General features: G+C 38.1%; 1 protein-coding gene across 4 annotated transcripts in view; it reads left to right on the plus strand.

Moving 5' to 3' along the window:
- CDH8 (cadherin 8) overlaps positions 1-13,787 on the plus strand; it is a 214,640-nt gene that overhangs the window by 137,820 nt on the left and 63,033 nt on the right. For all 4 annotated transcript variants that reach the window (XM_019535904.1, XM_019535903.1, XM_019535906.1 and 1 more), the window contains exon 8: positions 4,066-4,202. In XM_019535904.1, the coding sequence (XP_019391449.1) occupies positions 4,066-4,202 (137 nt within the window). The remainder of the gene's footprint in view (positions 1-4,065; positions 4,203-13,787) is intronic.

Genomic DNA, 13,787 nt, shown 5'->3' on the forward strand with positions numbered 1-13,787 from the left:
TTTTATTTTTGTCAATTTTAACATACATCTAGATGTGTTTTAATGCATCTCATACCCTGGTATTACCTTACATAGGTAGCAAATCTGCTCTTTTCTCCATGTTTGCCATTCTTCTCTTCCTGAAGATCAAAAGCTACAGTTCACTTGTTAACTCTGCTGATGCAAAGTATCTCCAGATTTGGCAGACTGTTTTAAACATGCTGTAATCTGCAGTTTGCCTAATTCTAGCAGTGTTCTTAAATTCATAGTTTATTGTTGCAGGCTTATTTCTAAAACATTTTATTCACGCTGTGTTTGCACATGCACTTAACTGCAGAGTAGACTAACTAGCTGCAGAGTAAAGTGTCATTGTCTACACGTGCAATGCTGTTAGGCCATAATAAACTAATTAATGCGGGGACAGTACTATCTTATTGCAGGGTAATTAACTGTGAGTAGATGCACGTGTAGACACTGACTGTGGGTGTAAATTGTGCCTGGTCAGCCCAGCCAGCAGGGGGCCAGACTTCTGCCTGCACATGACTCCGCACTTTCAGCGCCCTCGTGCCCCAGCCAGACCTGACACCACCTGATGGCATCACCCAGTAGCAGAATCTGGCTTATCACAGTTAAACATTTCCAATCAGTGTCATTAGCATTTTATAATTCTCCACAAACCTGCTCTGCTTTATTCCAGGGTGTTCATTGTGTATTGCTGTTGTTACTTTACATCTACTTTCCGTTTCTTTTCTGTTTTGTTTGTTGTAATAATTTATGTTGGCCAAAGCTTGGTCCAAATGCATAGGAAAAAGCATGGGTAGTAAATTTCAGTTTTTATACTATCCCTGCCCTCCTATAAATTCAGAAATTATCATTGCCCTTCAGTGTCTCTCTGTGGGAGAAGTAAGCTTCATTGTGGCACATTTCCCCCAATTCATATCTGGAGAGATTTTTTCTTTGGCAGCAGTGGATCATTTTATTAATTCACAGCAGGCCCTAAAAACCTAGATACAATATTTTCTGTCTTCCTAAGGTGCAGCTGTTTATCTCAGTCACCAAGTAACATGCCCTGTCTGCCTGGCATTGCTGAGATATGGTGATTTACAGCAATGGTATTGTGATTTAGATCTCAGTAGGAGCAGCAAAGGAAGGGTTTCAACACTGAAGGACATATTCTTTTCTCATTTACTTTGGTGCAAATCAGGAACAGTTCAGGTTTATTCGAGGAGATATACCCAGGTAAAAATATGACAATCGGACAAAGAATCTTCAGCTAAAGAAATTTAGGATCACACTATTTTCTTCAGAACACCGTGACGTAAACTAACTAGAAAGTCCAATAACCTGCATTGTTACTACAGGAATTTCAAAGGATAGTATTTCCCTAAATATTCTTCTCCATTTTTATAGAAACGTAAATTTTATGCGTTGCTTATATATTCAACAATGCTTTCCCATTAAAAAGAGCTATAATATCATTATTATAATAAGGAAGCTGCAAATATGCTATTAGTTTCCCCAAGTTTATGATACTACAGATTTTATTTTTTTACTTGGTACAAGATATTTATCAGTTTATAGTCAGGAGAAGGTTTTACCTCTTTGCAGCCTTGTAAACCCATGTACCATGTGTTAAAGAATGCTTTATTTTTAATGCATTTTTGCATTGTGAATAAATATCAGTAGGCTGAAAGTCAATACAATAAAGTTTCTGATGTTAAATTTTCAGTTTTATAGTGTTAAAAAATATACTGAGCGTAGGAGAACATGAATGAAACCATACAAAGGAACCTGATCCAAATGGAAAAAAGTGAATTTATCTCAGTGAGCTTTATATTAAACCTGCATCGAATAAAGATATAATAATAATATGGAGGGGTAACACTGTTAGTTTGTGGGCATGAGTATTTAATTGCTGAAGAGTTTGCAGTTTAAATTTGTGGTGTAACAGAGTTAATACTGTTTCTATGGATAGACTACAAACAAGTCAAAGATACTGGAAGATAAATTCATAATTGTCAAGATTTTACTAAAAAATCCCCAAACTTGACATCCACTTCTGATATCTGGGATGAAATACTAGCCTACATTGAAGGCAATAGGACCCCTGGTATTTTGAGTGGGAACAATACAGACAAATAAAAGAAAAGGATAGGTTTTCGAATGTGGCTGCCTAAAGACAGATACCTGCAACTGTGTTTAGTTAATTACCAGTAGCTGGTTTTCAGAAATGCTGAATACTGTTAAAATCAATGGGACCAGAGCATGCTCATCTCACCTTGGAAGCCCAAATATAAATGGCTATGCCTACCTTTAAGTATCTCAATTTGAAATTTTGCCCTTGGATCCTTTTATGCATGTCTTTAATTACTCCAATTCTGCTGATCGATAAAACATCATATACGTGTGGCCAATCAAGTATCATACATCATTCTGGTCAAATATTATTGTGCTCTTCCCTAACTTTAATCTTCATAAAGATGTATTTGCATTACTAGCCTTTATTTTTATGACCAAGAACAAATTTGATCTAAATGAAAATTTTGCAAGAACTCACATTTTTCCAAACTTGGCTGCTTTGCATTTCTCTAGTTCCAGTTACAAATAAAATATCCGAATACAGAAAAAAAAAGATTATTAAATAACTGAGATTTAAGAATCATCTCCCAGGGCTCAGGTGGAGGTAGGTCAAATTTCTTCTTGGTGCATGTCCATTGAAATTAATGGAATTACACCAGGAAGGAGTTTGAGTTGTATTTATTCAGTTTCTTACAGGCCATCATCACAACGTATGAAGGCCCTGAAATTGGACTTTTATTTGAAGTTGATCATGATACATGAAGCACAATAGAATTTCTGATTTTCTGCTATGTATACTATGGTGACTACAGTAAAATACATTTGGGCTTTTGTCACTGACCTAAGCAGATCTGGTGCAGAGTGCTGGCAAAAAACAAATATGTATTGAGAAACCATCTTTTTTAGTCATATATTTGACTATAAGCACATAATAGAATCCATTCAGGCACTCGCTCCTCACTTATGCCATTATATCTAGGTATAATGCAGAACAGATGCAGAACAGTCGGTGCATGCTGTTCTGCGTTTTAATACTTAGGCACAAAAGTCATTTTGGTCGCTTATATAAATCCATGGTTAGGATTCAGTAAAGCCCCTTGAAGCCAATGACTGTTGTACCGTATCAGTAGTTTGTGATAAACTCTCTTTTTTGTACCTTATCCATCAAAAATTGGAAGGCTTAATTTTCCAGTTTAGTTTCTTTTAACAAGTAATACATTAATAAAACAGTGGTCTGAAAATGGACCGACATAAAAGCTTTCCTGGAGATCTTGTGCTGAGCCCTAAATCATCATTCTGCTTAATGCACTGCTGGAGCAATCTACTGCAGGTCTTTCTTGTTAGTCAAGCTGGCTGTATTTAGGCTGCATAATTTACCTGTTCTCATTTGCAAGCTCTGACTACTTGTTAGATCAAAGTTGTTTTGTTAGAAACCAATCATGTTGATCCATAAAATGGTCAATCTCCATGTTTTTGAAGTGTTTTGCTGGTCACCAGTGATTCATTAACTACCTATTGTCCATGGAATTGCTTGAAACCTAAGCAAGTGATATGCTTGGTTAATATTTCATGCTTCATTAAAAGTGAAATTTATTAGCAATGTTACTTCATACTTTTTAAAATAACCGAGAAGCCCAGCATTTTTTTTGGCTGAATATATTGGTCCTAAAATTATCTGCAGTTGCTATGAAATAGTACATAAGATGTCTGATAAATGTGATGGATTGTCTAATTAACTCTTCATCAGCAGTGGATTTTAAAGATGCTACCTACTGAACCTGATGGCAGTTTATGACCTTCATGTGGAGTATACAGCTAATTACTCCTTGGACAATAATTATGAAGTTTCTTGAGTTTCAGTTAGTCATTTTGTCTTATAAATTATTATGTTCCTCAATCCATTTGGCTATCAAACTGCAGTTCTCAAAGGATTACTTAAATTCTCTTACAGTGTGTATAGCTCATATCAATTTATTTGAATAGATTACAGGGATGTCTATTTTGTAGGTTTTCCATTGATCGACACACTGACCTTGAGAGACAATTCAATATTAATGCAGAAGATGGGAAAATAACTTTGGCAACCCCACTCGACAGAGAAACAAACATGTGGCACAACATAACTATCATAGCTACAGAAACTAGTAAGTGTGTGTGCATGCTTCTTTTTTTTCCTGTTTGACTTGTAATTCTTTTCTGTTGTCTTTGAAAATTTAGTAGAGATTGCTACAGATTAAAGAAGTTGTCCATTGCTGTTGGGTTTAGAATAATAAGGTTTTAGAAAAAATGTAGTCTCTTGAGAGGTTCTTTTTACATCTTCTGTAATTTTCAAAATTGTATTTTGTTGCTGTGGAAAGTAATATGTAGTTTTAAAGGAAAAAGTAAATATATTTGTGCAGAGGAGAAAAAACCTTTTTAGATGTTTAAAAGAAAAGTCATATGGGTGAGAGGACTGTCATGCAATGAGGGAGGGGGAAGCTAGCACCAAAAGTCGAATCTGAGCCAGCCCTTAAGGTTTTTGCTCTGAGATTTTTTCTTATAATATTTTGAATGATTACACAGATGAGCAGCCCTATTTGACATGCATGAATTACAAATGTGTAAGTAAATCCATCTGCTGAAGTATCTGCCAAAGTAGGTTGTTGCCTATGAAAACTCAGGCTTTTCTGAACCTGTTCATTTCTAAAGTGACACTGAGTGCGTCTACATGAGATGTTTACTGCAGAATAGACTTGTGCAGTACATCTCACATCTACATGTGCAGGGCTATTAGGCTAGAGCAAATTAATTAACTCCACAGCAGGGTGGTACTTGTAAATACAAGTACTATCCCACTGCAGAGTTTTTTTAGTTCACAGTAGCACACATTTACATGCCAAGCCAGCTGGCTGGGGCACGAGGGTGCTTCATTGTGGCAGCTGCCTGCTGGCTAGCCTTGCACTGGAGCACCCTTACACCCCAGCCAGCCCCTCCATGGCACATTGAACTAGGTTGGAGGAGCCTTGGGCTGGCAATGACCCCCAGGATCTGCTGCCAACTGGTGCTGCTCTGAACCAGCTCTCTGCTCTGCTCTGACTCAGCAGTCCTGGGTACACATAAACACGGTGCCTGGGAGCAGTAAACTCTGGCAAGATAAGCACCGGGGTTTATTACTTCACCTTAATAATGTGTAGATGAGTCCGCTCTGTCCTACCTTCTCCCTGATTTCAAATTTACACAGCTAACCGCATCTCTCCACATAAGATTTGTCAGCAGGATTAGGGCTAAAACCTTAACTAAACCAGGAAAAAGTCTCAGTAATGTACCCAGAGTTGTGCCTGAATACAGACTGATAACGTGTTTCAGGTTTTGGGGTCTGTATGAGGAACACACTGAATCTATTTTTAATAAGCCTTAGAATAGAAACTTGAAATAGAGAACATGCATTGGTCAAGAAAGCTTAGGAAAGTTGGTCTGTTTAATGATAATGCTATGGTTTTCCCATTGTTTTATAGGCTCAGCTGCAATAAAAACTAAGAAATTGTTCCTGATAAAATGTCTGTTCTACTATCAACAGTGTGCATAATTTCCATTAATACATGCCTTGTTCTAAGAGTGTTGTCTTTTGCTACGAATGAACTATGTTGACTTTTCTAATCCCATGGAATATAGTAGCAATGTTGACACTTAACAACTTCTACAGCAGTGGTCCTCATTTTTTTTTATGCTCAAGACACCCCTAAGAGAAAGGCCAACTCTAAGTTTTCACTTGTTTGACTACAGAAAAATAATAGAGCAGTTCTTTTGTTGAAAAGAACTCAGAAAGACCACAACAGGTCAGAATATTTTTACCACTATGAATTCTTATTTGAAATCTCTGGGTTTATGTTATGAATCATGTTTGCACACCTAACGTGCTAATACTGTGCTGCACCTCAGAGCGCCCTTGAAAAGGTCTCAAAGCACACAAGGGTGCCATGGCACCCTGGTTGAAAATCACAGTTCTACAGCTTTTCATCCGTCTTTTCCCCAGAGTAGGTTATTCAAGTAGATATAACTGATCCTTTTAAAGTTTAAGCACATTTAACACAAAAACAAATGGCTCTTACTTGGACTATATGGCATAATATAGTGTGTCTAATTTTGATCCAAAGTACCTATATTTGAAAGTGAACACACCAGCAAGCCGTGAGTGGTAAACAGGATTCAAGCATAAACAAGAAAGATTTAGTGGAATACAAAATAAGCGCTGGGATTACATGCACAGTAAACTGCATTACTATGACCTACCTCTAATTTGTGTGAAGTATTGCAAATAATACTTACTCTGTTACTTGCTACTAAATCTTGTAGGCAAACACCAGTCTGAAAGTGTGGCAGGAATACTTTCTATTGTAATGAACGCTACTTTCACATAGGAGAGCACAGTATATAAGGAAAGAAGGATGGTGCTGTAGCGTAAGGTATCTTCTCCCCCCGCCCCCCCCACGAATAATCCCAACCAGTCAGTGATACCACCACGTCAGCTGAAATGTCTGTTAGATTCGTGTTGGTGTGCAGGTGTTAGTTCTAAGGAAATTCTTTAAGCTAATATCCTCAAACCATCCTTGCTTCCACGACTCTATTATATGATTCCCTAGGAAAATTAAAATATATGCTATTAACATAACCACCCAATACTTTAATGACATTGAATCAGTCAAGCCATAAGAGAAATGCACCAGGTCTTGACTGCCTAGCTCATCTGAAACAAAAAAGCAGCTTTACATTAGTTCCTTTCACCTGTCACTGGCTCTTAAAGTCCCAAAAGGCTGGTCTGTTGTATAGGGCCAAAAAATACAATATGTTTACACGAAGGAGAACATCTCTACCTGTCCACAATGGCCTGTTTCAGCACTACCATAGAGACTCACTGATATTCTAGAGCTGTAGTATAAGTTTTGGTTTTCTTTTACTGTTCAAAAGTAGTACACTTTTGTAGTACATCCATGATCATAAGCTGGTAGCTCGTGTGGGTTTTTGATATGCTTTTATATAATTCTTATACCTGCCAAAAAGGAGTGTGGGTTTTATGGCTCCTATAACTGTTTTCCATGGAATGCATCCTGATACTAATTGTTTTGTTGGTATTTCCAGAAGAAACAAATCATTATGTTTATTAACCCTTTTCGGCTAAATGTAAGGTGTTAGCCAATTCTTAGATCTCTCTCCTGCTTCAAAATTCTTGTGTGACCAGCCTTATGTTGTTTAGCTCAGAAAGGATTCTCACCTATATCAGTCGAGCCTAACTTTGCCCTAGGAAGAAGCAGTGAGACTCAGAAGGAAGTAATGTCTCAGAATGAGGAAGGCATAGGTGACTTATTAGGTATGGAAGCCATCAGAGTTGCCATGGGTTTAAAGCTAGATAATCTATTTTCTTTTGAATATGTTGTGAGACATCCAGATTCTATGGTAGTCAGAGCTTTCAGAAAGGTTTGGAAAAAACTGGAGTTAAAAAAAAAACCCCAAAAACCCTTATCTATACCTTTTTCTCATTGTACTTTAGCCTACACTAGCAATAAATCTATTCTAAACTTGTGGGGGTCAATGTGACCTATTGCAAAAAGTGTAAAAGTAGGACTCGGGTAAGAGAATGCAATTTCTTTAACTGACTGTACCATTTACTATGGTAACTAATTGTGCCATTTAAATTAGTTCTGTGACATGCTATAATACAAAAAGAGATATTTTGCGTGTCTTTTCAAAAAGTAGAAAGAAAATGAGTATTTTTTAAAGAAACTGCTTGCATTAATACTGTTCTGATCTCCCTAGTTTCAGGATGAACTGCACCAGAGACCCTGGAATTACACTACTATAAGTGGCATGAGGATCAACTCCCCCCAAGCTTTTAAATCCCACCCCAGCTTTTAAAACATAATTGCACTTGAGCATTTTTTTTTTATAATGAGTCTCGTCATTAGGCTTCATGTGAAGCACAGCATCGATCACTATTGTGAATTGCTGCTTACCAGGCTAGCTATGAAAATAATAATACCCATCTTGTAACAAGCATTTGATTTCCCACTGATGGCTTTTTCACATTTCCAATATAATTATGTGGCATTTATAATGAAACAAAGGCTGAATTTTGCAGAGTACCACAGAAACCTACATTTGTTTATTTAAGAGGAAATATTTTTTTTTAAGCTCCTAAGAAATAAATGTGTTTAGTGAATTGTCAGCGGGAAGGGAAAAATGTGGACATCTTTTTATTTTGCTCTACATTTGTGGTAAGCATTAAGCAAGGTCTTCATTATGAGATAATTTGTTTCCCAGTAACCTATGAGAGACTGTGCTGTCCACAACATAAGGCCAAAAATGGTGAACAAAAATGTTGAAGAACATCTACAATTTGACTGATTGATAACAATATGAATAAACTATGCCTTACATATAAAATATAGATGTTAACGTATTCCATACATTTAGAGCATTCTAAATTAGGTTTGGCTTGAATATTTAGTTGGTCATTCTTGCCATAGTTGACACATTATTTCCCAGGCACAGGTCAGGGCTGACATTTGTTCTCATTTGGGTTGGGGTAAGAAACTGTCCATCGTCCCATCTTCAAAGCGTAGATTTGGTTGGGCTCCAGAGACCTCGAAGGTAGAATGCTGTACTGTCACTGGCTGCCTGCAGGTTATGATACTTGGCTGTGCTTGTCTTTAGCAATGATATGGCTATAAAATATCCCCATCTTTAGCAACATCCTTCAAGGTAACCCAGGAATACAGACAGCTTGCAAAAGTGTGGTTAAGGTATCATACTGGTTGTGGAATCTGTGGTCTAAGTCCCTATGGTTAAGTTGACATACGTATTTTCCGGAGATTTTCTGCTTCACTTCTGCAGTCCTTTGCTTCATTGCTCAGCCACAGATTTAACTGATAGTACTCTTCCATGTAGAAGATTTTTCAGTGGATCTGGGTTATTTTCATTTGGTTCAGAGTTGAGAATTTCTCTTTGTGTATTTTCTATTTACCTTGTAGATTAGATTTAGACCAATAAAATTTAAGTGTTAGGAGATGCTAGTTGGAAATGGGAAGCAACGTTTTTGGGTTTGCTGCCAGTTTCAGATAAAATTAAAGAGTAATTTAAAAGATGGATGCATCTCTTCTAGAACTCATAACATTAGCAGCTGAGAAATGCAATGCTTTTTTCTTGACAGAGTAGGTAGCTGTCCAATGAGCAGCAGTTAAACCATACTTAAGAAATTAGGTCCCGTCCTTGAAATTTCTGTCAGCCATCAACCTGTCGCTAACCTTTAAACATACTGTTATTGAGACTGTATTGCAAATCAGTGCATGCATAACATGAAGATCTTGACTTTGTTCAGACTCTTCAGTTGAGCTTTAAGCCCGGGTATGTTATGGGTATTAGCTATAGATTTAGCTATAGAGTGGAGTCCATGCTGATTCTCTTAAATCAGTCAACAGATAGAAGCAGCCAATATGATATATGGTATGATATGATATAGATAACTAACAGTATTATCAGTAACTTCCCTTTAAACTTGTGCAATTTCTGTGCTTACTTGCATGACTTATACTATTGTTATAAAAATGGGACTAAATTGCATAGTGGCTGAATTCCCTAAAATGTGGAGGTCTCACGATTCTGAACTTGAAACATGGCTCAATGTTGATACAGAAAATCCTCAGTAGAAAAGATGGTCCTGAAAGTGACTGTTTAACCATGCACAACACTGAGTGATAATCTGTGCAAGAAGTAGTCACAACAGTATTTAGGGTGTAAACCTACAGTCTCTCTTTTTCCTTTCTTCATCATTTTTTTCTACCTGGGGTTGTACTGTTAATCTATCAGATGATGTAACTTCCCATTCAACAGTCAAATATAGAGTGGCACCTGTAATTTAAACTTTCCGTTTGAACAAAATATTTGGTTTTTTAAATCGTATTTCTGTGCTATAAATATCACTGTCATCTACCAAAAAGCATACACCAGTATAAAAAAGGTGACTTTGTTTTCCCTCATCCCTGCAACTGCTCACTTAGTAGTGTAAGGAATGGTAGCTCACTGTCTTACACTACAAATGGAGAATTTAGAATGACATGACAGGAACTCAGGTATGGTCTGGAATAATGGGACTTGAAACATACTGCTTTACAATGTGTAAAAGTACATTTAACAGCAACTCAGGTAAGCTGTGGCTATAAGGAAGTTGTGTTGACAATCACTGAGCAGCAATTCTAGTGTATGGTACTGCAGTCTGTCCCAGTCTACTGATGACATGTAAATGGTTCAAGGAAAACTCTTTGTCTTATCTGTCAATAGAAAATTAAAGTATCACTTTAATTGCTGTGCTTCCCCCCTCTGCCACCAAAAGAAAATCAGCTGCGCAGTTTACTATTTATAGCACTATTCTCACTAATTTGATCTATGCATTGTAAACTGAGCGGAAATTCATGATTCAAACAATTAAATCATGTATGAAGCAATGAGATCTTTAGGAATATTCTACACACAAAATGAAAACCCTATCTTGCTTACCCTAGCTTTTACACTCCAACTCTGTGATTTTCCACTTCCATCGTTTAATGGTAATTACCACCGCGGCCCAGGGTATTTCCTCAGCTATTCTTCATGCCTGTCATTAATAGCTGAGGAAACGCTCTACACTTCAACCATTACTGCTTAATTGATGTTACAAGAGTAAAAATAGGTGGAGGATTCATGTGCTTTTCAACCAAAGTAAAAACCTATCAGAGACAATGTTTTAACGTAGGCAAAAAGAGGGAGTTTTGCTCATGTTGTTCCACCATGGAACATCCCATTAATCTATTCCATTAATCTAAGTCCGATATTTTTATGTTTGTATGTCCACAAACAAACCTGAGGTCCACTTGAAGTAAAAGACTCTGATGTATCCAATCCAGAAAAGAGAAAAAAAAAAGCCAAGCTTATTATAACCCACAGACTTTGCTAACAGTACATGTCTGGAATTTCCTAACAAAAATGTTGCAATTTCTTTATTCAAAAAGAGGTGAACAACAATATGAAAATTAATAAAATTATACCATAAACTACCATACTGAAAACCTCTAAAAATTCCATTTTCCACCCTGTAAGCTTTGTTAAAGAATCACACCAGCAAGAGTCAGAAACCATGGCAAGCTTTAAATGTGATTAAGTGATGATCCCTTTAAAGTACCCAAGCTTTCTCTTACCTGGCATAGAACTACCACGCTCATTAAGAATTGCCACTAAAGATTAGCATTTTCTTCATATCTCTTTCTTCTGGCACTTTATTTATTTATTTAGCATTCCTCAGACCATATAATTCAAGTGGGACATTAGATATGGTTTATGATAGTTTCTAATATGAGGATCCTCAGATATAGGTGATAGATCAGCGGAACATCCTTCTTGTCTAATAGCCCAGCAACAGACAACACAAACAGCCTCTCGCTCCCTTCTCTGCATACCTGTACTACAGCTTACAATATGGAGCAGCTTCCAATGGCAGCTACTACCTTTCTGATATGTGCGGCCTATCCTGAGTGCTCGATGAACCAATGTGGAGGGAGAAGCAAATTGGAGGCCGGAGGGATGGCCTCCATGAAACAGGGGTCACAATTTGGTCACTGCTCTAATTCTGGGACACTTCCCAGCAGGCTATCCCTTACTTGGGATTACTTGGGAAGGTGCCAGGGCAGACTTTTTTGAATAATACTGTCTTGCCTGGTGTGTTTGCTATATTTAGGAGCACAGTAAGACTTGCAAGGAATTAATTATTTTGTGGTATGTAAGCAGTTGCAGTGTTTGATATGTATTGCATCGTGTGTCCTTAGTTGAGAGGACTTTGTGTCCCTGTAATCTACAACTCTTTCCAATTTTGCAGCTTTCATGTATATCTTTGAGGAAACTCATGTATATCTAGTTGCTGATGGGTGAGTTACACCCTGTCTTTATTATTATTTCTTCTAGTAATTAGGGATACCATTCAGGAGCAGGCCTTTCTTATGTTATGTGTTTTTAGACACAGACCATTGGAAAAGCCTCTGCCCCAGTAGTAAGCTTGTGGTCTATGGTAGAATACTAAGTATAATGATACCCCAAAAAAAGGAGAAAGAGAGTCATTAAAGGCCAGGTCTTTGCAAAACAAGGTTGTTTAAATTCACTCATTTAGAATATATTCTTGAAATTCCTACTAGCCAATTCCTTAGCCATTTTTTGGCTGCCTGCCAGAATTTTGTGCTGTGCCTGAATATTTCCATCTACATTTTTTACTGGTATTTTAAAAATACTTAATGGTTCAGCATACTGTGGGTGGTGTTTTTCTTTCCTCTTTGACTGGACAGTTGCTATACCAATTAAAATTAAGAGATTTTTTTCCCCAGCTTTTCTCCTGGACTCCCCATCTTCTAGCAATTCTTTCTCTCCTTCTCCAGGCTCCATTCTGCTACATAAAATGCTACCCTATCTCTGGCTTCTCCCCATATTTTCTCTTATTTATGCATGAACAAACTGGGAAGAAATAATTAACATTTTCTAATGCATGACATATTGACACAGAGAAATAAAATACAGCTTTCCAGTCCTGGTCTAGCAATGGGCATGGCAGTACTTTTAGTGAGAATATTAATGTTCCCACCTTTGTTAGTTTTGATGAAGTTGAGCTTGGAGTATTGCAAATCTTGGAGAGTTTTAACAAATCCCAAAACCTGAGTATTGTCAAGGCTATAGTATTTGACAGCAATGGGTAGGATGATATGTATTATCTATTGTAATTACAGAGCCAGTGGGGGACTGTATGGCTGCATCCACATGCCACATGTGCATCGACATTTCTTTCTCCAGGCACAAGAAGCATCAGCACAACTTGTGCCATCACTCCTTGTCCCCAGGGAACGCTTCTGCCACACACCCTCTGGTACGTGGCAGGTTACCCTGGGTCAAATAGGGAGTTGCTGTGGCATGACCCCAGCAGCTTTACCTGTGATACTGGGGGCTTTCTGGGGCTGCAGCAGTGACAGTCCTACTGCTCAGAGCCTGGCCAGCAGCTGGAGTGTGGCTCTAGCCAGCCAGGATCTGATTCTGGGCAGCGCACACTGTCCTCATATGCCACCCCCCCCACTTTTTTTTTCCCAAAGGTTTTTTTTGACCCAAGATCTCCTGGGGTCAAATGCTCACATCCCCCACAATGCTACCTTGCAGTGTGGAGAACACCTGAGTGTACAGTATGTCTGCGGTGCCACATACTACATGGCTGCTCTTATCTGGATGCAGCCTATGGGGCAATGTTCAGTTTATAGCCCACAGCAAATTTTTACAAGAAATTTATAGATCTATGAAAAAAGGGTTTTCAATGGAAGAGCCAATGAGCTTCATTTCTACTCTTTGTACCCACAGAGCTGTAATTTACATTTTGACTGGATCCCTTTCCCAGTCATCATACAAATACAGCTTTATTAGCCCCAAATTCTAATATAATAAGGGGCTTACTTCATCTGTCCATCTGTCCCTAATGGTCTTGGAGCACTCTGGTTGGTTACTGAAACAACGAATCAGAGTGCTTCAAGAGCATTACGGCTAGGGGGTGGCCGTGGTGGCATGCTGCCATGACAGTGGGAATGGTGGGGAAATCTTCCCTGCCACTGGCCTGGAGGCAACAGCTATGGTCAAAAGGGAGAAACAGGTAAGTGATGGGGGACGGGGCATTGCTGAGACTAGGGGGTCAGTGGGCACAACCG

The sequence above is a fragment of the Crocodylus porosus genome, unplaced genomic scaffold (assembly GCF_001723895.1).
Source record: "Crocodylus porosus isolate Cpor-Errol unplaced genomic scaffold, CroPor_comp1, whole genome shotgun sequence".
NCBI lineage: Eukaryota > Metazoa > Chordata > Crocodylia > Crocodylidae > Crocodylus > Crocodylus porosus.